The following is a 23,099-nucleotide window of genomic DNA, read 5'->3' as shown; positions in this document are numbered from 1 at the left end:
AAAGGTGTTATCACTTCCATGAACTCAGCTTAGAGACTCACAAGGGAGGATTCATTGTTTTCAACCGAGGAGTACATCTTGTCTGCTTGATTAAATCTTGAAATTACCCTTTATATTTCAGTTGATGCTGTACTGTCTTTGAACCTGTTACAATTTCTTAGATTAATTCTGTGCTGTAGAAGTGGTACTGTATTATAGCAGAGGCTTATAAACAAGTAATGAAAAGCAATTGGGGTTGCAAATGAAAGAGTTTAGTTGTATTACCTCTTCACTATGATACCAGAACTCCTGTCAGTCTTTGGTTCTCCTATTTCTGGGAAATTCTTTCTCTTGAACATTTCAACTACTGTTGAGAATACCTGCTATTACTTACCAATTTGAGAATCTGCTTTACAAGCAAAAGATGACACTGAGGGAACTGTGGGTTCCTACCTGTCCATACTGGCTTCCAAGTTCATTGGCACATGAACTGCTTATTTATCTTTCTTTTTTTTACATGCTAATAACACAATAGTAAAGACACTGAATTGCAAGGAAATTTGTACTTTAACTCCATGAAGCATCTTGTGTTACAGCTGCTAAAAACATAATCCCGCTTTAACCAAGGTAAAACCCCCAAGCTCTTATGTGTTAATTTAATGTGCAATAAAATAAAATTATCTTTGGGATTTTGGTGCATTGGCCTGCTTTTAATGGGTGAAGAACAACTTCGGTTGATTTCAGAGGTGTTTGGAGGTGCTCAGCACCTCAGAAAATCAGGCCACGTATATTTGGATGCCTAAATATGCCTTCTGAACCTCCTCATAGACACAGCAAGTAGGTGTGGATTTTGGTACTCCTCCACAACCACTGATTATAACCATGATTATGATGAGGGCTTTGTATAAATGCACGAGATGCCAAATGGAAATTAATCATAGAAAGTTGTTGTTGTCTAATGAAACAAAGACTTAAATAGTTTAAGTGGAGTTTAGCAGCAGCATGTGAGTATTTTTTGAGACAAGATTCATTTTACCTAAAAGCGCTGCTGGCTGTTATCAACCTGATCCATATTTGACTTTTGCATATGGAATATGATGTTTAGAAATTTCATAAACTTGCGTGGGTAATCTTTTCATAGATGCATAACTAAGTTGTAAAAAGGGGATTACCGCAGTGCCATGGTCCTGTGCATGAACTGTTCAGGATAAAACAGTGCAGCAGTGAATGAAAGCCAAATCGCTCCCTTCAAGGCCCATGCTCAGTCCTGATTAAATTGTCAGTAAAAATTAGCATGATATTCTCCATAATGCCCAGTGGTTTGTATCGCAGCTGGGTCGGGTGAGGCCCCTGAGGTGCACTGCTGGACTCTTGTGGGCACAGCTGGAAGCAGGCACTCGCTGCCTGACCCCTTACTGTTAGCGCTTACGTCCATTAGCAAACACTGCATTTAAAATGCCAAAGGTTTTTTGAAGGGCCTAATAGTTACTGTTTTTTTTGTTGTTTTTTTTGTTTGTTTGTTTGTTTGTTTGGTTTTTTTTTTTTTTTCACTATTAGTAAAAGTTTGCTGGTTTGTGCTTTAAAATTAATAGAATATCACTTTCTTTGATGTGAATATGAAGCATTGTGTTAAATTTTAATCTGTACACATTTAAACTAGAATGAGCTGAAATTTTTTACAGCATACTCGTTTGTAATTTGTAGGACAGTGGTTTTGAGTACTTATTAGCTTGAGTGCCTATTTGAATATTTATTTTAATTAAATATGTAATTTAGATAGTGCAATGGTTAATAGCTTCAGTAAAGTGGATCCCACATAGCTTCGTGTCAGTCAGCTTTTCTGTTTAGAGTTGCATTGCTCTGTAATTAGTTTTTGAGCATCCTACGATTTTACTTTCAATCTTTTTTTTTGGTCACCAGATGTCTACAAAAAGAAAGAATCTTGTGGTCTTCCCTATCATCACAACTTAATATTCCAAGTCTCGTTCTGCCCCAACTCTGACGCTTTTAAGAGCTCTGGTCAAGAGTGGTTTAGAGATTTTAAAACCTGGAGTTTTTACAGCAGTTTGGACTTACCCATGTTTGCTACACTTTGTTTTGCACTGACATTGTAGACGCCTTTGCTGGAACTGGGCTTTTAAACTGCTGTCTTTTAATCCAAGTTTTATTCATGAGAAATAACTGCAGGAAACATTCTGCCTGTGGGTGACAGACCTGCTTTCTGTGTCACGCTCCACAGCAGAGCTGCTGGTGGGCAGCAGCAGCAGCAGCAGAAGGGTGGCTGCAGAACAGCACGGTGGCAGGTAACTTTACTCATGTTCAGGAAGACAGATTCCACTTTCTTTGACAACTTTTTGTCAAAACATTTTAAACTTTTTATCTTCCACTGTAATGATGTTAGCAAGCAGTCACATCATATTTTTACAAATAAGCTTTGGGGGGTTTTCTTTACCTCTACACTTGCTAAAATAAGGCAAAATCCAGGGTTTCAAGTGCACAGTATGAGGAATATCATTTATTGTACTGATAGGCAGATTCACTGTTCCTTCACTTGACATACACAATTGTATTTCACATTGCATAGAGAAAAGAGGAGAGCAAGCAGGTGAGAAGTTAAATCACTGTGCATGAAGTGTGAGTAAATCTGTGATAATGAGCTAGCTTACTCTTTAATTTTTTTGTGGGCTTTTTCAGCAAGACCCCATCTGGCACCACCTACTCCTTAACTTTACAAGGTTCAGACTGAATAGAGCCCAATGCCATTAGGCCATTCCTGACACGGTATTTAGTTGCCTGAGTTCACCTGAAGAATTCAGGGATTCATTTCAGTGGAAGTTCAGTGACTGTAATCTTGAAGGATCTGAGCCTCATTGTTTGAGACACATTTCAAATAAAATGCATTTACTTCTGCTTGTTAAATAAGACACGGAGATGTATCTGGCAAGTTGTATATAGCTAATCTGCTAACCTGGAATTGCTTCTGAAACAGTTGTACGTGGAGGCAACATAGATTTATTGGCTTTAAGACACTGCAAAGTTTTCTTCCTACACTAGTACATACTGGGAGCAATAGCCTAGACATTCATGGAGTTTTCTGGCATAAAACTGGTGTAAAGTAAAAAGGGATCCAGGCCAAAAAAATAAAGATGCAAGAAGATAAGTCTGTTTCCATAGTATAGTTCCCATGTAAAAAATACCTCTCTAGCATAATAAAAAGCAGAGCCCACCATGTAAACAAAGTTACTAAATTGGTATAGAATCTGTTAGTGCAGATCTTTTGCTTTGTTTGGTGTTGAATTTTAATACTATTATTATAGATTAGTAATTCAGTGAAAGATCCAAGGAAGCATTTTTTTTTTTTTAAATAGTTGTTTTGTCCTTTACATGGTACAGAAAAAAGAATCCAGGAGATAGACAAACTAGACACCAACAATCTTAGGATATTAAATTTAATTATAGATTACACAGAATATGATGTAAAAACAGCAATTTACTAGAATAATTATAACCTGCAAAATGTGAAAATAGTTTAGAAAATGGATTGTCATATTCTCTGACACAGCAATAGTCATGAAAGGTACACTTACAATATCATATGTTAATCTGTGTATTAACTATACTACCTGTCATTTAGCCAGGATTCAAAGACAGATTAAAGGCATTTATTTCTGAAGTGACTATGTTTAAATTCAGTAAAGTTAAACAACTAGATTGAAAACTATATTTTTGTCAACTACTGTGTGGATATCTATCCCAGATAAATGCTTTGTCTATATAGTATGAGCTTGTAATGAGGAGAGTCATTGAAAAACTGCAGAGAGCACAGACCTGTGAGTGGGTGGTTTGACAAGTGAAAATATTTCTTAGTGCCTTATTAGATTTTGGAAATCAGACATCCAGTGTTCCTGTCCTGTTTCAGACCTAGATCATATTTAATCTGAATTAATCTTTTGAATTTAAAAAAAAAAACAAAACATTTAGTTGCAATGGGGAAAAATATCTGTAGACCTTTTTGTTATGTAGTTCAACAAGAAATGTTTTAAGTGTCAAAGGATATGATGACCACAGCAATGTCAGCAGGTTTCATTTTTTTTTCCAGCTGTGTTTAGGAAAGCAAAAAAAAAAAAAAGCCAAAACAAAACCAAAACCAACCCCAACATATTTTAGTTTCTTTTTGAATATACAGACTGGCCCAAACATAGACGTTCTCTTTATCAATCTTATTGTTACAAAAACTGTACATTACAAACAGTATAGAAACAAACTGAAAGGAATGTGCCACACATCCTGGCTAATTTTCTATATGCAGTTTAAAAATACAGCCTACTCCCTTATAGTGCACAGTTATTGTGTAGATAGAGTACATCACTAGTTAAGTGGACATGATAGAAGAGTTCTAGTTTTCCTCAGCACAGAGAATAAGAGCCAGTTCTGCTCGGTAAAGCTTTCCTCCGTCAGACAAGGCCATGATGCTTTTCTTGTATGTTGCAAGGTTGTTAATGTCTAATTCCTATTTAAAGAACAGATAATGTTTTATAATCCTGTTTAGTTACCAGCATGGACAAGTTTGCATCCAATAGCAGAGAATGAGAAAAAAAAAAAAAAGGGTATTCTCAGTTTGTCCAACAGTAGCACACTGCAAATGTTGTTTATGTGTTTGCTTGTTATCCGTATTATAGCATATGTTAGATTGGTGATAGCTGAAGTCTCAGAAGCAAGCTTTTGACAGTCTTGCTATGTAATCACAACTCCCCTAGTTCAGGTACTTTTGATTTCAGGAATTATGATTTAGAAGCTCTATATTTATTTTAATTGGGTGGATTAATGTATCCTTAAAATCCAAATTAAATCTAATCTCTAAGGGGACAAAAAGCCCTCTAGGATTACCTTTTTGTTCTTTTCACAGAGATCCTTCAGTAGTGCATCAAGTTCATTTTCATCTATATAGCCACTACCATCCTGAAAAATAGCATTAAAGGTAATTTTAAACATTTGTTTTTCATTTCAGAGGTTATAGCTAATTTTCCACAAATTCAGAAAGTGCGTGCCATCAGACTATGCAATTAATAAAAGTGTTTTGAAGGCTTACTTGATCATACATCTCAAAGGCTTTATTGAATTCTTTTGCACACATTTTGACACCCTAAATGCCAAAAGAAAAAAAAAAAATCCATTAATGACACCAGTTATGTGTGGTGGTAACAGGTTACCTTAAGAATGTGAATATTCTTACCTGAAATTTAATAAGAAAATTTTCCTGTACAGGGAGTAGTCTTTGGAGAGAAAAAACAAAGGTTAAAATTTTTAACTGTTTCCATAACAGTGATTGCTACATATTTGTTGCGAAAAGAGACGGAAGACATACCTGGCCAGTTCAGTAAGCTCCAGCTTTCCATCGTTGTTTGCATCAAACATCCTGAGCTGAAAGAATACATAATTTTGCATTACTAATCAAAATTAATCAACTTAGTGTAGAAAACACTTTGGAAAACTTAAACTAAATTAAACCCAAATTAAATACTACTGCAAAAGCGTGGTAAGAAACCAAATGAACCATTCTGATCAACCTACTGTAAGGTAGGTCTTAGCCTGCTTACAGTGATGAATGTCCCATATGAGAAATGTGTGTGTAAGTATTTATAAATGAGAGGAGTGTTGACATGATAACATTTTACTTTTGACTTCATGTCATGATATGACAATAGCATCATTATTCTGTATTCATAAAATTGAAACAGACAGGTAAATTTTGATATAATCCAATTCCTTATAATATAAAATTCCTTATAATGTAATTCAATTCCTTAGACAGAAAATAATAGACATGTCATTCAATTGACTGCTAGAACTAAATATTTAAGTAAAGATCACATTCTGTTTCTGTGATACATTCCAAGAAAAGAGTGAACAGATACTGTAGATGATCACATTCTGTTGATGGTATGAAAATGAGAAATTAAATCTCCCAAAATAATTATCATTAAATTATAAGAATAAATATATTAATATAATTTGACAAAATAAGTGAGGACTATTTCTATTAATTTTTAAACACCCTATTGTATTAAAGTGTTTTCCTTTGAGGCCTTGAAAAGGTGAGCTTGTGCTGCTTGAGAGGTGGAAACAGCTTATCTTTGTTATTAGAAGTAGAGATGTTGCACCTGTGCGGGACTTCCAGTTTTTATATATACAGTTCCATTTTTCTTCTTTCAAGTCTTATTTTGCCTTTGCTATATAAGAGAGTCACAAAAGCAGCAAACTGTACAAAACATTGTTAGACACTACTGAAAACACCACCACCCACACTCCATCCCATCACTTTCAGTCACAGTAATTTCAGATGTAATTTTTCAATAAGAGGAAAAGTAGAATCCTGTACTGAGGTAAGTGTATATCTTTTTAAAGACAGAATTAATGCCATGAAAAAAGACCTAATTTGACTTGGTTAATAAACAATAAATGGCAAAGGAGATCAGAAAAGAAGCCAATTCTATAAACATTTATTTCTACATAACACCCTGGTTCCTTCTAACATTTTCTTTCCTTGTATAAAAGCATCTGCCTTGCATGCATTTCCCATGAAAAGAGATTTGCATTTGGGGAGGTAAGCAGTAGCAGCCGTGAAGTCAACATATTTTGTATTTTGATGGGTTGTTAGTGGCTGGCTGCAGCTGCCTGCAGCTGGTCAGAACTGTAAGTTTTCTATTAGTCTTCTTTTCTAGTTTCTGAGGAGATTATGGGAGAATTGGCCTTTTATTTTTTTTTCTTACTGCTGTTAATTCTTTGTTACTGTGTCTCTGCAAAGGCCAGAACTTAGAACTCACTTTAAGATGAAGGTTAAAAAGCTCCCTGAATGAAAAGGATATGTGTTACCTTCACCAGTGAATAAACAGTGACAATTTTATGTAAATGGTTTATATGGATACAACAAACCAGGAGACTTTTTCCAGGAGAAACACAAGTTTTGGTCAGCCATTCTCAGGTCAGTTTGAGGGCTAGTGTGCTCACCTAGCACATTTTTGATTGCTAAAAATACTTTAGGATGAAACCAAGCTGGTAAAACAAAACAAAAAGTAGTGTTACACCTTTCCTGAGGATAAGAATTCTGAGTTATTTTCTTGAAACATCCACTCAGAAGCCAATACTGGTCCTTACCATGGAGCACCATCATGGTGAGATGGAAGGAGAGCCCCAAGGAGAGGCTGATTTAAGGCCAGGGAAGCGACAGTTTTGCTCTAGTGTTTACCTAAAACATCAGCTTCTCCTTCTTGAAGTGGGGGAGAAGGAAAGAGTGAGATGTTTGCAAATCTGATATGGAAATGCCATGCAGTGATGGTTTTTAAGATGAGACAGACACTGCAGCACAGTTAGGCAAAACATAGAAAGTAACCTCGAATTAATTTGATCTAAACATAATAATGTAACTATCACAGGTACAATTTTTTCTCCTATGAACTGTGGAGACTTTGGTTTTGCAACTAATGTCACAGGGAAGCAGAACAGGGGAAAATACTATGGTATGGTCTAATTTTATATAAATACCAAGAAGATTCAAAATTCCTGGGCACTTTTTTTTTTTTTTTTTTTAAGTAGCACTGAAAACTGCCCATCAAAGCTCTTGCTTTGTGCTTGCAAAGTACTTGCAGTGCTAGATGCCACAATCGTGTCTCTCTTGCAATGACATAGTTAGCCTGATTAGGACCTGGTTGTGGTCCAAGTCAGTTGGAGCCTTCCAGTGCCTAAAGATAAACAGAGTTTAGATTAATCCAGTCTTGATGAAATATGGCTGTAATTAATCTTACCATTATTTCTGTGTATTCTGATAGCTTGGAGTCTTCAATCTGCTTATTTGCTTTCTGTAATAAATCTTTCAAGAAGCTCTGTTAAAATAAATAGAAGAGTTATAGGTGAATTTTTATCTACAGTATAAAATGCTTGACTTGCTAACTTCAGATCAAAGTAATGAATGGGAAATACTATTTTATTCCCACTTTAGTATTTACTGCTGAAGTTCCAAATAAGTATGAAAAGAAGTAGTAATTAACAGCTAAGAATATAACAGTTTCTTTTGATCAATTCAAGTATATTGCACAGTTTTATTTGGAAAAAGTGACTCATAAAACTTTCTGCGTTGTATGCCATTTGTTGTATTGTGAATTTGGAAAAAATAGTTTGGCTTTCAAGTATACTGCTTCCTAATCAGCTCTATCAGTAAACTAAACTAATTAACCTTGAGAGTCCTTGAAAACTTGGATGTCTAATCACTTCTTGCAACATAGGAACAATTTTACAGAAAAGATCAATGATTAATCGAGTTTTCTCCTTGCCTATGGCAGTAACTGATGCTAGAAATGAACAGCAACCTATGTTGCTCCTTCCTACCTTGTATTTTAAATGTGTGTAGCCAGTTTTATTGCGTTTTTTGAATGAGGATTTGATACCTGACTTGAAACACCAGCCATTTTTTCTTTAAAAAATAAGATTGTTTCTACCCATTCAGTGGTTTAAATTTCTGTACGAGATCTGTGACGTGAAAAAAGAAAGATATCAATTTATTTAACAAAAGCACTACAAGACCTGAGATGTCTGTATGCCTGTCAATGCTCAGTGAAGTACCTAATTACTGTCATCAGTTGGAGTGTCATTATTTTTGTGGAATTTTGGGCCACATTTCAAGATTTAAAATGGAATAGTTCATAAGAAAATCTATTTCTACATAAATGACATTCTGGAACTTGAATGCAACCACTTCAATAGTCATATGACTGATAGCCACTATAGTTTTTCTAGTCTGAGCCCCTTCATGCTGGAGAGCCTTCCTGGTATCTTGTATACAAAGAACATGACGAATGTTGCAAATGGATGTTATGAAGACATGTTTAATCTTGTGTGCTTTGATGGAAAATAGAACTGGAAAGGACATTGAAGGGATACCAGGCTGTCTCCATGTCTCGAGAAAAGATCATCTATATGTAAGCATCCTGAGTTACTGTCTGATCTGAGCTATTGTTAAACATTTCTGAAACACAGGCAGTGATGGACAGTCTGCCTCCCCCTTAGACAACATATTTCACTGCCGTTACTGTTGTGAGAAAGTTTTCCTGATTTCCAGCTTAAATTTCTCTTACAAGGTTGTAAGTAAGTGTACTCCTCACATACAAAATACTTAAAGTGTTTTGGCTTGTCAAGAAATGCTGATTCAAAAATAAACTGGACATTCATGTCTTAATTTCAATATGGTAAAATGGCCTGTTTCTCTGAGGAGGACAAAATCTCACAGCACAAGAGATGGGACCATTAGGGATCCAGTTAAATTGTCTTCATTCTTCAGCTGGTCCTCAATCAGTCCTGCCTTTTAAAGTCTATTTTAAATTACAGCAGCTGGCAACAGTCCTTAAGGCATCCTCTAACAGCTGGAGAGTTCTCAAGTGCTATGTGCGTGGCTTCCTCCTGACCCTACAGACTTTAGATACACCGGCCTGCTGTGACCAGCCAGCAGAAGAATGGGCTCATCTGCCTGGGGGTTACCTTGTGGTAGGATCCTTGGCAAACATCACACAGATACCAGACTCAAAGAGGAAGGGGAAGGGAAAAGGAAAAAAGATGTGACTTGTCTGATGTGGATTCTCCTTCTGAACAGAAGTGCTCTAAGGATTTCACACAATTTGATCTCTCAGTTAGTTAATAGAGCTTATGTAATTCTTCTTTAGAATACCACATGTGGGCAGAATAGTCCAAATTAGATGGATAAATACGGCTAGGTCTTTCTCTTGTTATGAATTGTTTTGATTTCTGTGAATTTAAAGCTGCAGTAATGTATCAAGTGCAATTGAACTGTGGAAAATGGCACCTTTCTACTCAGAGGCTGTTGTATACGAGCATCTCTCCTATGAGGAAAGGCTGAGAGAGCTGGGACTGTTCAGCCTGGGGAACAGAAGGCTCAGGGGGACCTCATCAACCTATGTAAATATTTCAAGGGAGGGCTCAAAGAGGATGGAGCCAGGCTGGTGCCCAGTGTCAGGACCAGAGGCAATGAGCACAAGCTGAAACACGGGAGGTTTGCTCTGAACATCAGGAAACACATTTTCACCATGGGTGTGACCAAGCACTGGCACAGGTTGCCCAGAAAAGTTGTGGAGTCTTCATCCTTGGAGATATTCAAAAGCCATCTGGACATGGTCCTGGGCAACTGGCTCTAGATGTCCCTACCTGGGAGGGGGCTTGGACCAGATGACCTCCAGAGGTCCCTTCCAACCACTCTGTGATTCAGCATCTACAAATTGCTGTTAGTTTTATGATTAGGGAGGTAAGTCACTCTATTTTTAAGGTTCGTTAACGCTGCAAGGCTGAGATGGCTAATGGAATCATCTAAATTCTGCTCTTATTTGTGCATATTAAGGATGATACCAAAACCTCACTAGGTTAACCAAGCAAGGGCAGCACCATTGCATTTGTGTTGATCCAACAGTATTATAGTGAAAACTGTAGGGTTACATGATACTTGAGAGTACATGATCTGTGCAGCAACATAGTGATAAATGGTAGTGATGCCCTTAGAAGAAAAGACAACAAAACAGCCATCCTCCTTAATATACCAAAAAAAAAAATCAACATAGCTGTCAGAGTCCTATCTTGCTTTCTTAATATTTCTTACCTCTAAGCTAAAGTACCTGCTACCATGAGTCACTTGACACAAACATTGATCTGAATTAAAACATGTTTTAAAAAACATTGATCAGATTAGAGTTTCAGTTTAAATAATTTACTGGTGATAAAAATATCAGCTAATCATATTGCTTTTCGGCCATGTTTGAAATGCAAAAACATGCATGGGTGGGTATCTGAAGAAACAGATAGCAGCACAGGCTGTAATCCAACGCCTGTTCTCATGTTGTGCATACTCATAGATGCTGGTTTACCTTAAGTTCCTCAGAATCAATGAAGCCACTGTGGTCACTGTCATATTTTCTCCATGTCTGCAATCAGAACGTAGATGCTTTAATGATATATTTATGGCAAGTGGGTCTTGGATGATTTTACAAAAGGCAACTTTTCATATTGTACCTGCATGAAATCTTCACTTGACTTTAGCTGCTGGCATCTGAAGAACAACAGGAAATTCTCTTCTGTTGGTAATATCTGAGCAAGCTGTAACAGAATTAAAGAAGGATTAAATTTTGTTTCTTCATTAGGTCAGCTGAAAGAGAGCATTAAACTCTTTAAAAGCGTATTAAATTCGTTGTGCTCATACTGCTCTATTGTGGCCCCATAGGAAGCTTCGTCCTGTTAGCTGAAAGGTTTGGAAGATGCCTCTGAAAGGCTCCTGGCTTGCAGCTTTCACATATTCATCAAGGTCAAACAGAACTGAGGTCTGAGAGAAGGGAGTGAAACAGCACTTTACTGGAGGGGTAGGTGGGGAAAGCAGGGAAAAAATTCACCCATGCAGAGTTAGGATCTGTGGTGAAAAACTTGGAATCGACACGAAGGGAACGCATAACGCAAGGATGTTTAGAGACTAAGTGTGAAGGATCACGGATTAAGAAAGTGAGGAAAATAGACTACTCACAGGTACTGAGGAAGGGGAAGAAGAGAGAGGAACACTGACATGAAGAATACATGTAAAGTAAACAGAAAAATAGATGGAAATGCTGGGAGAAAAAGAGAGAGTGGGGAGGGTAAGGGGATGGCAACAGGTGATCATTTGTCAGGCACAGAGATGTGTTCAAGAAAAGCTATAAATAGCAGAAAGAAATCAAAAGGGCTTTTAGCCCTGCAAAATTAGGGGTGGTTCTTCCAATGCCTCTGCTCTACAAAAGGCTTTTTTAAAATCAGACATTATTGTACTGATTATTGAAAATGTTCATTTACTATAACTCAATTTTGGCAAGTGACAAATGTAGAAGATGGACAGTATGCTGTATAATTTAATGCAAAATCATGATTTGTTTTTTAACAAAAGCCCAATATTTTTTTTCTGTCCTCAAAATGTATGAAATGTGTTTTGATTAAAGAAAACTTTTTACTTGAAGAATAGACCAGCTGTGCTTACTAGGAAGAGAAAATGGAGAAACACAGATTTCTTAGTTGCATTCTTTTATGAAAAATTACATCTGCAGACTTGCTGGAACCCCATCTTAAAATTTTCATTCAAATTTTTGTTTTTCTGCATTCATTTCACACCCTCAAATCCCTCATTCTGTCGATTTCAGTGCTATTGCCTAACTGCTCAGGTTTTTTTATTGGGTTCCTGTGGCACTGTAGGTGAGTTCAGCTCTCCCTCTCACCCTACGGGCACAACAAGGGTGTGGAAACGGATATCTCATTTCTCTAAAATCATCTGTGCAGGGAATCAGTTCTATTCTGTAAGTGTTAACTGAAAAGACACATCAGAGCACTCTCCTTACGGAAATGGTGCCGTTGATGACAGGCTGTCAGGCCCATCAGAGCGTTCTGAGTGCTTTTGCTAAACGGCTGCACACCAAACCCAATCAACTTAAACAATGTGTTCTTGTCAGCAGCTTTCGAAACCTACTCCATTATAAATAGCACATACACAAGTACGTAAGTACATGTTCATATGTACGCAATAGCTGTGTGTAACTTAGTACTGATCTATGGGAAAAATTCTTTATTTCTCCCCTGACAGGGGAGCTTTGATTTTTAAAATAAATCAAAGTTCCTACTCTATAACAAATGTTGAATGGAAGAACTAATTATAATAATAAGCAGAGTTTGGGGGAAGGGACTGATTATGACAGTGGCAAAGAGTTTACATATGCGGAAATTATAAATAAGATGTCATTCGTCCAATCTCTGTAGCTAACTGGTGAATTTTGAAAGGGCACTGTAAAATAGTACAAAGTGCAAGGGTAAATGTAAAATAGTAACTTTCCAAAGAATCATTAACATCTTACTAACATCAACAGCTTACTAGAAGTACCAAACTGTATTTGAGGTACAGAATATATTACCTCTGGAAGAAAATTACCTTATTTTAAACTATACCTCTCACCCTTTGTAAGTCTCAGGGGGAAGAACAGGCTTTTATATTACAAAGATGAAGTAGCTCAATATCCAGAATTAGCTCAGGTTTCCGCCAAAATATGTCTTTCATGTTTTCTTTCTTTTGCACCCTTTAGCAAAATAGAAACAATATAGCTAAAGAGAAGTCCAGTACTCCAAGCTCATGCATTAAATAGCATTAAAATGCTTTTTGTGGAAAACTCTGCATTATTAAGGGATGCAGAGATTATGTGGAAACTGGCTCAACTTCCTAGTCCCAGTTTTACCACTACAGAGAGGAAATATAGAAACCTGATGCTATTTCTAATGATGTCTTCTTTGTGAGGATAAGCACAGGGGGACTCTGTGGGCATGTTTGAATAAGCATGCAGACCGCTACGAGCTCGTGTATGGCAGCAATAGCAGTTTAGTGAGTGTTTCTGTGAGCTCTGCTGCTTTTATGAGGAATGTCTGCTACTTCTGCATCATGAGAAATAGAGGACAACCACAAAGCCTGAGACTGGCTTGACTCCTATGTGCTTAGCTGTAGGTTGGGGTATGTCTTTTTCGGTTACCTAACAGAAAAAATACTCTCCATACTTAAAACAGTATCAGAACTATTTTCTAGAAATCATTCTCTAAGTAAATTCTGCTGCTATTTAATGCTTTTTAAAATTCATTTCAACTAATACAGTGAATTTGCTTTTTAAAATCTTAGAGAATTGGAGTACAAAGAATATTTTAGGCTAATAAGTAGTTATTTTTATGGCAGCAGTAAGCTTTGAATAATTTGAATGTGTAATTTCTGCAGTCCTGAATTTTGATACCTTGGGTTTCACATCCACATTTTAGTGAAAGTGTTGGTCTGAATGAATACAAAAGGTGAATTAAAAGCCCCTTACACAATAATAAGCAAGTGGACAGGTCAGACTCTGCCTTTAGCTGGAGGACACTGGATAAAAGCTAGTGAACTAACTGCAGCGTGCTTGCAAAGACAGAATTGACACTTAATCTGAGTTGAAAATCCAATCCTCCCTCTGTGAAGCCACCTAGGCCTCCTCTTTATCTCAGTCAACATACCTTTCCTGAAAACTCATTATTCACTAGGACATTTTCTGTCAGATGCTGGGGTATTCATTATTATTCTGGCTGGGAGTCTGAATGTTTTACATAACTTTTTTTAAACAACGTGCATACACTTTTTCAGAAAAACTATTTGATGTACTATGTAAATGGTAGAAATCTGGAATTACTGGATATTTTTGTTTGTAAGGAAGAAGAATCAAGTCAAAATGCCAACTTTAATATCTTACTGCTCTGCACGTACAACACATTTTGTCTGAGTCCCATCAGCACTTTCCAAATCAAGCTTCGTGCTGATATAAGTGAAATAAAATATAGCTATTGGGTTAGGAAACTGCTGTATTAAGGGAGAAAGTCCCTTCAGTCACTGAACTGAGTACTGTCACTATTCAGTGGCTTCTGTGGATGCTGAGCATGCTTGGCACTTCACTGAAGGTGGTGAGCACTGCACTGTATCAGGCCCTGTTGGATTTGTTCACCCTTTATCCCGTAAGTCAATAGCAGAATCAAAAATAAAACTTGAAAGGTAAAACTTTCAGTTATTCCTAAGCAAAGAAACACATTATTTTGCAGGCACTGTCTACACATTCCTCTTGCATCCAATGCTTGCTATTACACATATTCAAAAATACTAAATTGAATAGGATTATTCAATACCAACTGAATAAGCATTTATTAGTCCAGAACCAAACAATTTGTTAGTCCAAATAAACAATAGTTCTTTTTAGATGCAGAACTATTTGATCAATGCTAAGTATTGTCCAAAGATGCATTTTTAAAAATCAATTATAGCTGCAAGTGAAACGAACTGTTTATATATCTATGGTAGTTTAGTTGTAATTACATATGCATTTAATCAAGTATATACAATTCAGACACATGACAGAGGAGAAAAGATACCCTCAAATGATCTGTTATATCAGCAGTGATAGTGATGCTTCCTATTGACTTTTACAGATTCTATTCAGTCCTCTATTTTAAAATTAGCTACTGACCCAAAGTTGGTCACTTTAAAATTTTGCAGACATGTCTTGTTTCCAGATGTTTCTTAATTAGCTCTCTAGGTCAGATTTCTTATTATCAGAAAAAAAAAAAAAAAAAAAAAAGCATTTAATAATAAAACTGCAGTCTCACTGCACTCAGAGTGACATAAATGAGTCATAGATTTAGGCTTGAAAAAGTGAGTTCTCAAGCTGTAACCCAGCAAACTCTCCTTTTTGACTTGCAGCACTGAAGAGTGAAAGAGGGAGAAAATACTATGGTTCCTGCCTTCCTAGCAAGCTGTCTAAATTATACAGTTGTTGAGCAGCTGTACATGTAGAAGGGGTTGGTTATCTTTGTCCTCTCTAGAAAGTGGGAGTAAGGAATAGGGGAATTTTCTGCCTGAAATTCTGTTAAAGTTCAAGAAAAGAATTCATAAAAAATCCCGATCTTTCACAAGCTGAATCACAACTATTATTTTTTTTCAAAAAATGTAATATGATTAACCTGCTCTCTTACCATATACATATATTTTTTAGAATAAACTACATACAGTGATTGCCCAATTGTGTTCACTTGTGTGTTATCCTCACTATAGGAGTGGTGACAGAACATTACTTCAAAAATCTTTGGTAGAAATAAATCATATTATATTTCACAATTTAAACTTCTAAAACAGACCTTTTATCTGCTTTGCAGGAAAACTAAATTGCTACTGATGCTTATTTGTGCTGAATAAATCAGGCAACGTTAAATGAATTATAGTGAAATGTCTGGAGAGGGGTAAGGAATACCTTTTTTTTTAATGAAAAAAGTTCATTAGTGAAAAATATACTAAAGATCTTAAGACAGGGGAAGAAATTTTCTGTGCAACTAAAATTCCAAACTATTTACATATTATGTTCACGTTGTTCTGTGCTAAATGTATTTTTTACAAGTAAACATGTCAGTCTTTTTTTTATAAAGTAACCATCTTACCTCAACTATTCCTATTTTTCCATCAGTAGACTTCCCATATTGGTCCACAAAAGCTTTCATTTCAGGTGTTAAATCCTATGAAGTTACAATGAGAGAATCATTACTTTGAGACACAGAGAAACATATGTAAACTTTTACTTGAATATTCTACTAGCTGCTATATAATACACTACATTCAATGAAGTACTCACGCTTACTGCATCTAGATTCCTCAAGATTAAATGAAATTGAGTATTTTTTTTATCATGAATAATGTCATTGTGATAAATATTACTTCCTAAGGAACTATAGGCAGTGTGAATGATTGGCATCTAAATATTTAGAATTCCTATTTTAGTTTACAGAATTAAAAAATTATAGACAGATGTGTTGTAAGACATGTATAACAGCTCCTTTATTTAAGAGCATGACAGTGAAGTTCATAGGCAATTATTAGTCAATTTTCCCAGTTTTCATTTTTAAATTAGTAACTTGAAGGCAGTGCAAAATCTTTCAAAATAAGGAACATTTCAGTATAATACATCTGAACACCAAAATAGCCTTCTGACATCTTTGAGTGGATTTTTCCTGAACAATGGATGCTATTTTAGCTCCAAAATAAGTCATCATGATATCATATTTTTCACTGTTTAGTATTTAGTTATGACAGAAACAGAGTCAAAATGTCACTGCTGAAATGTAGAGCGGCAGATTTAGGAAGGAGAAAATGTTGAGCAGTACCTTAAATCTGACAGAGTAAAGGCATCATAATTGTTCATATAAATTATGGTCCCTGTTATATATCGGCTCTCTAAAGGCTATCCTCACTCTAGGCTACAGCAAAGGTGCCAGCCTTGGGATGAATATCTAAATACTTGATTTCACACTCCAACTTGACTTGCTTTGCTTTGATGTGAGCTACCGTCAACCTTCAATACTGATTAAACTCTTAACTTTCTTTGTATTTCTTATTGGTGTGAGTTAGAAAAACCATGCAGCAAGAATCAGGACTACAGTTAGATTAAAACAATGGACAATTCTGTGGTTTTAGATGAAGATGCAGCAGTCTTTGGAAATTAAAGGTTTAGGTGTTATAACAGATCTGATTATATAGGACCTAAGTGATTCTTTCACTGGAGACACAGGAAATCTCAGCTGTACAAAGTCCGTTGTAGTTTGTCCCAAATTTCAACTACCAAAGCTAACTACAATGTCCGTTCCTTGTAGCTGATACAATCATGGCCTAGTATCCTATTTCTGTCAAAGTCATCCATGGTGGGTTAGTAATTTGCCACGGCTTTAATTAGAGATGTGGTTATTAATACAATGCACTTCAATGTCACCTTTCATCTAATGATCCCAAAGTGGGGACAAGTTTGCTTAGCAGATAGAATGGAGAATTCAGACACCTGGATTTTAATTAGTCCCGGTTAAATATTTTACTAATCTTTCTAGTAGCAGCTCTGCAGTGCCAGACAGTGTCCAGCCATTGAAGGAGGTATGGCTGATTACTGGTTAAACAAAACAGGATGCTCATCCTGTAGTATGCTACTTAGAAAGGTTGTTGTTTTTCTGGGTTTTTTTTTCTGTTTCGTTTTGGTTTGTTTGTTTGGTTTTGTTTTTTTTGTTTGTTTGTTTGTTTTTTTTTTCTTTCTGATACTCGCTTCACCTGCTTCAGTTGTTCAAGTTTTTACTCAAATAAAAGTTTTCAGTCAGAAAAACTTGCCTAAATTTAACCACTCTAGTCCTAAACTTGATACAGTTGCAGTGCTCAGTGTCTGAAATGAAGAAACTAGCCCTTCACACCTCAGTCTCCCCTTTTAAAACTTAAGAGACACTCATCCAACCAAGTGGAGATGTAGAAAAAACCTAGGTTTTTTTCAATATGATTTGAAAATGAAAGGATAGATGGCATTACAGAAACACTTGCATGACTGTAATTGTCATCATTTATATATGCAGAGCAAGCGACAAACAAATGTGAAGTAGCTCAGTCGAGATCCAACTACTGACCCTTTATCAACCTCTGTGTTAGTCACTTATACCCCACAGTTTCTTTCGGCAATTGTCATACCTAAATAGAGAACTTACTGCATAAATGTGGGGCACAGTAAGTGGAAGATATACTTCTACACTTACATAGCTTTTATCTTTAAAAAAGGGGCAGTTCTTTCGACACATCTGAAAGTATATCAGATCAATTCACTAACTACCATAATTCATGAAGCAAAAAGACAGTCTTGTCAAATAAAACCCCACATCCTAAAACCTCCAAATAAACATCCACCCTTTGGGGCTAGCATGGATCAGGCTGCAGGCTACTGCTCCATCTGAGAAAAAGCAACTGTGAAAGTATGGGCTTACTGAGTGGATTAATAAAAGAATTAGAATTAGAACATAATTAGAACAGTTCTGTAGTTGGGAAGAATGTTGGGAAATGTTAAACCATCCTATTCGATGACAGAATCAATGTGATTCTTTAATGCATATGGCATGACTGATGTAAAATCCAGCAATGAAGAATGCATAATTGAATATTTCAAAAATAGTGAGCAGGAGAGTGACCTGAAATGCAGAAGTTAATGATGACAAAGAAGCTTTGGGGTGTTAAAAGAAGGACAGCCAAGGAAATGACATATAACCTACACTAGTTTCTCAATGTGTCCCTTCTGGCAAAAGAATAGAAATTCAAAGTTACTGAATTAGCATCCCGTGAGACAAGACACTAACTAATGAGATGCTTGTTTGGCAAATGAGCCTTCAAATCCAAGAATCAGCTTAGATTTGAAACCTAAGATGACATATATCCATACTCCAGAGCCAATAGACCAAGTACTGAATTTGATGTTGCTACTGTAGATTGCTCTTTTCAGCAGAACACTACAAAGATAGGTTTGAACCAGAGACATGAGAAAAGAAACTTAGTTAAACACTTGAGCATTTTTAAAATATGGTGTGAGATATAGGCAGAGGTTTGGGTTTTGTTTTGTTTTGTTTTGTTTTTCAAAAAAACCCCATAAATTATGAAATTTCTAGCAGGTAAGAATCATCCTGCAAGGTTTTCTGTGTTATTTTGAGCAGGCTTTGTTTATAAGAAGACATGTACACTTGCTTTGAGAGATAAAAGAATCTGATCCTAAAATGATAACTATTTTTTCTTTGAGCTTCTAATTAATTAATTTTTGAACTACTGAATAATATATTGGCATTTCTACTAAGAATGCCATCATGCCATTCTTACTAAATATACACAGGCTTTAATAACTTCTTTCTAATGGACATATTTAAGTTTCCTGCACTTCAATATAGAAGATAAATTTGTTCTGTTGTAATACGAGAAAGGTATTGAAGTCGTGTTTAATCTGTTCTCTAAAAAAAAAAAAAAATAAATTAGATCTTTTCCCTCTAAAAAACCCCATTCCTTTCACAATTTTCTGTGGGCTTTTTTCTTTTTTTTTTTTTTTTTTGGGGGGGGGGGGCATCATTTCTTGTTTGTTGATTTGTTTTGTTTTGTTTTGTTTTTAATATTTTAGTTTAAAATTACACTCATGAAAATGAATGCCTACACCAATGGCTCTAAGAAGAATTAACTGGTACCTAGACTACAGTAATATTAGAGGCATTGCTGGGAGACAGATTTTCAGATGTGTGAAGTGCACGCTCATACAATTAATAAGAAACTACAGTTTTCCACCAAGTAAATTAAGATTCATATTATTATTTTTTTTTTTTTGCATTTGCATTTGCTTCTAAAATATACAGCAACTTTTAAAGCAAAGTTAACTATTGAAAAGCTATTGCTCAGTTTGGAGGTATTCTTATATGAAGTATTAATCTATTTCCCCCATGCACACATGCCATCCAGTTAAAAAAAAAAAAAAATAATTTTTTTTTTCTTTTCTGTTACTTCAGTAGTCTTTTAGCAAAGATTAATTTAAATTGATCCCATTAGGCTATATTAGGAGTTTGATGTTAAGTGGACTGTTTTAGATGCTGATTATTTTAAAGGCAATTTATTTGTTAAAAAGGTTCACTTCTGTTTTATTTCCAAATCTTTACATGGAATCTTTCATTTATTTCTTTTCCCCCTTCATTTCTTTCTTTTTCCCTTTATTTTCCCCTTTCTTTCTTTCTTTCTTTCTTGGTACAGTTTCGAGGAAGTTAATGCTTTACTAAGTCATAGACAGAACTGTTTTGACATCATTGTCAAAACTTTGCTGTCTCTCTGAACAGTTTAAACTACTGGGAATTAGTACTCATACTCCTGGTGTATAACACTGGTGAAGGGCAAAAAGTGGTTAGCAGTCATCTGCAGATCTATTTAGTGACCACCAAGGGGCAGAAATGCATTTCAGCCCATACTGCCCATTAGGTATGAAATTAAAACAGAGTCGGACTAAGTTGAAGTGTTGTTTTTTCATTTTCTTTTTTTGTTCTCTTTTTTTTTTTTCTCTTTCGTGTCAATACATATCTGTATCAGATAAGATAAATTGCAATGGGAAAAGGTCCCATCCAAGACAGAAATACAACGCTCATGTACTTCTTGACTTTTCTTTTTAAGCACTGTCAGAAGTACCAGCTCACAGCCTGGCAAGGTATGAGCGGGACCTGCTCTCCAGGGAGTGGACCCTGGCCTCACCTTTCCAAAGGACACCATTTCTTTTGTTTCCAACCTGCCGATTTCTAACCAAGCTACTTCCCTCTGCTTGGTGAGGCAAGCGCGTGAACCATGTGATGGAAACAGAGAACAGAAGGAACGCGGGCACCGGAGTTTGCTCAAGAAAACTCTTCTTTCCCGGGGAAGACGGAAAAACGGGGCGAAACATTAACCTACCAAGCCTGCCTTCTTCCGCGCCTGCTGCAGCTCCTGGATGAAGTTTTGTAGCTCCTTCCCGTCCATGTACCCATTGCCTACAACAGAAAGAGTTACGGTCGCGGTCACCGCTCCCTCCAAACTCTCTCCGCTCTCCAGCGCTGGCGGGGACGTCTCCGAGCCCTCGGCTCCCTCCCGGCGGGGCGGGGGGGCGGCTCCCTGCGCGCCTTGCCCGGCACCGGCCCCGGCTGCGCCCCGAGGCTGCGGGGCGGCGGGCACGGAGCGGGGCCGGGGCCGCTTTCGGGAGGGGAGCGGTGGGGTCCCCCCCTCATCCTCCCGCGGGCCTGCTCCCCGCCGTCCCCCGCGCCCCCCGCCGCCCCGGGAGGTTGAGAGGTGGTGGTGGTGGGAGGTGGGGGGGGGGGGTGGGGTGGGAGTGGGAAAGGAGTCACCGTCGGAGTCGTAGTGGTGCCAGATCTCGAAGAACTGGGCGGCCGAGATCTCCACGCCCTGCAGGTGGGTCTCTGCCGTCATGGTGGGGACGCGGGGCGGCGCGGCGGGGCGCGGCGGGGCGCGGAGGGGCGCGGAGGGGCGCGGCGCTGTCCGCGGTGCTGACTCTGTCCGCGGCCGGCGCGGCGGCGGCGGCGGCGACTGAGGCGACGGCTCCTCCCGCCGCCGCCCCGCCGAGGGCTATTTATGGGGCCGTCCCGGCCGGGCCACTCCCCCCCGGCGCTGCCCTCCCTCTCCACGGGCCCCGGCGCGGCCTCCCCGCCCTGTGCGGGGGGGGGGGGGGGGGGCCGGGGTCTCCCGCCGGCGGCACCAAGGCCGGGGCCGTCCCCGAGGCACCCCCTCCGGTCCCCGCGGCTGAGACCTCTGGGGACGGTCACTCCTACACGTGGGTTCGGAGTGAGGGGTGGGCTGGTGCCGGGTGGAGGCCCCCGAGCAGGGGGAGCAGCGCTGGGTGACCCAGGAGTTATCGCCGGTCCCTCACCGTGGGAGATTTGGGGGACAGAGGGCGAGCACAGGCTCCCAGTTTAACCATCGGGTTTCCATCTGGGAAAGGGTCCTGGATGTCAGAGCATGGCTAAGAGTACTGCAGGACGTCCCGTACAAAAAAAAAAAAAAAAAAAAAAAACAAAAAAAATCCATATAGGACACCGTGTGGGGTGGAAGGAATCAGCTTTGATGACATGCTTTTTCACTGCTCCATCCCCAAAACAGACCCGCAGATAGCTCCACACAGACCTAATCCCTGAAGCGCTGCAACCTTTTAAACAATACTCCCATGGAGATATCATGGGATATTGGGATATCTATGTTGAGATAGCACGGGAACAGGCATTGTAAATTTAAATTTACTACCCTAGCAGGTAATTTCATCTCAACAGGTAAGCATGGCAGACTTCATTAGTAAGCTCTTTCTTTCCCAGTGTGGAGATGTGAGAGACACTACCACAGTCACTTCTGACTAGGCAAGAATGTTTTTTGGTAGATCAGCTTTGGAGACTTGCCCTCTTACAGCAGTGGGTTGGTGGGAGAGAACAGAGCAGCTTGCCAGAGATCTTTCTTTTGCTATGGGGTAACATGGTACTGTACCAGTAATAATGGTGTAGTTCCTTTGGGGATGATTAATTTTAGTCATTAGGGTTACCTGGGCACTCCGAAGCACTGAAATGGCCTTTCTCCTTCTGGCAATATGCCTCAGGTGCTACATGGAGTTAGCATGGTTTGATGGCCAAGATGATCAGGTGACAGGACGTTGCCAAATACAGTAGGTAGTGTAGTAAGGATGGCGGATGAGAACAGCTGGGAAACCCGTGAATTTTCATGTGTTAAGTGATTGACATGAGCAACAGTAGGACAATAGTGTGTTAAGACTCACATATAGCTCAGGGATATAAAAAAGATGGAATAATGAAGACCAGAAAACAGCAAAATGCCAAGGGAGATGGATAACCCAGCAGGATGAGAAGTGAATGCCTAGTTAAAGGCTGACATGTCCTGAGAGGGATTTCTGTAGATTGGGTGGCTGAAATCTTGTATGCATTATGGAACAAGATGTGGGCATAGCAATTAAGTAATCATGAGACCTTATACTTGATTCCCTCCATCTTTCCATTCTCCTGTTTCTCCACCTGTTATGTGCAGCGTTCTCTTATTCTGCTGCTGCTGTTTGGCTGTGAGTTCTTCAAGAGATACATCATGTTGGTCTGTGTTTTGTGAGCTGTAGAACAAAGCAGCAGCTAAGGTGAAAGATGCAAGAATCTGATCGTTAACCTATGCAGTT

At 38.1% G+C, this 23,099-nt stretch overlaps 1 protein-coding gene across 1 annotated transcript; it reads right to left on the bottom strand.

Moving 5' to 3' along the window:
* Nucleotides 1-3,410: 3,410 nt before the first annotated feature.
* Nucleotides 3,411-21,444, bottom strand: CALB1 (calbindin 1). Its single transcript, XM_042785939.1, has 11 exons — nt 21,265-21,444; nt 20,837-20,913; nt 16,024-16,098; nt 11,044-11,127; nt 10,899-10,955; nt 7,782-7,859; nt 5,345-5,400; nt 5,213-5,252; nt 5,069-5,122; nt 4,867-4,938; nt 3,411-4,489 (listed from the first exon to the last, which is right to left on the bottom strand). The coding sequence occupies exons 1-11, from the start codon at nt 21,344-21,346 to the stop codon at nt 4,376-4,378; spliced, it is 789 nt and encodes a 262-aa protein (XP_042641873.1). The 5' UTR covers nt 21,347-21,444; the 3' UTR covers nt 3,411-4,375.
* Nucleotides 21,445-23,099: the final 1,655 nt, after the last annotated feature.

This window comes from Tyto alba, unplaced genomic scaffold, assembly GCF_018691265.1.
Source record: "Tyto alba isolate M040663 unplaced genomic scaffold, T.alba_DEE_v4.0 Super-Scaffold_9, whole genome shotgun sequence".
Classification (NCBI taxonomy): Eukaryota; Metazoa; Chordata; class Aves; order Strigiformes; family Tytonidae; genus Tyto; species Tyto alba.
Note: the sequence above shows the minus strand (reverse complement) of the source record. Positions and strands in the feature narration are given on the sequence as shown.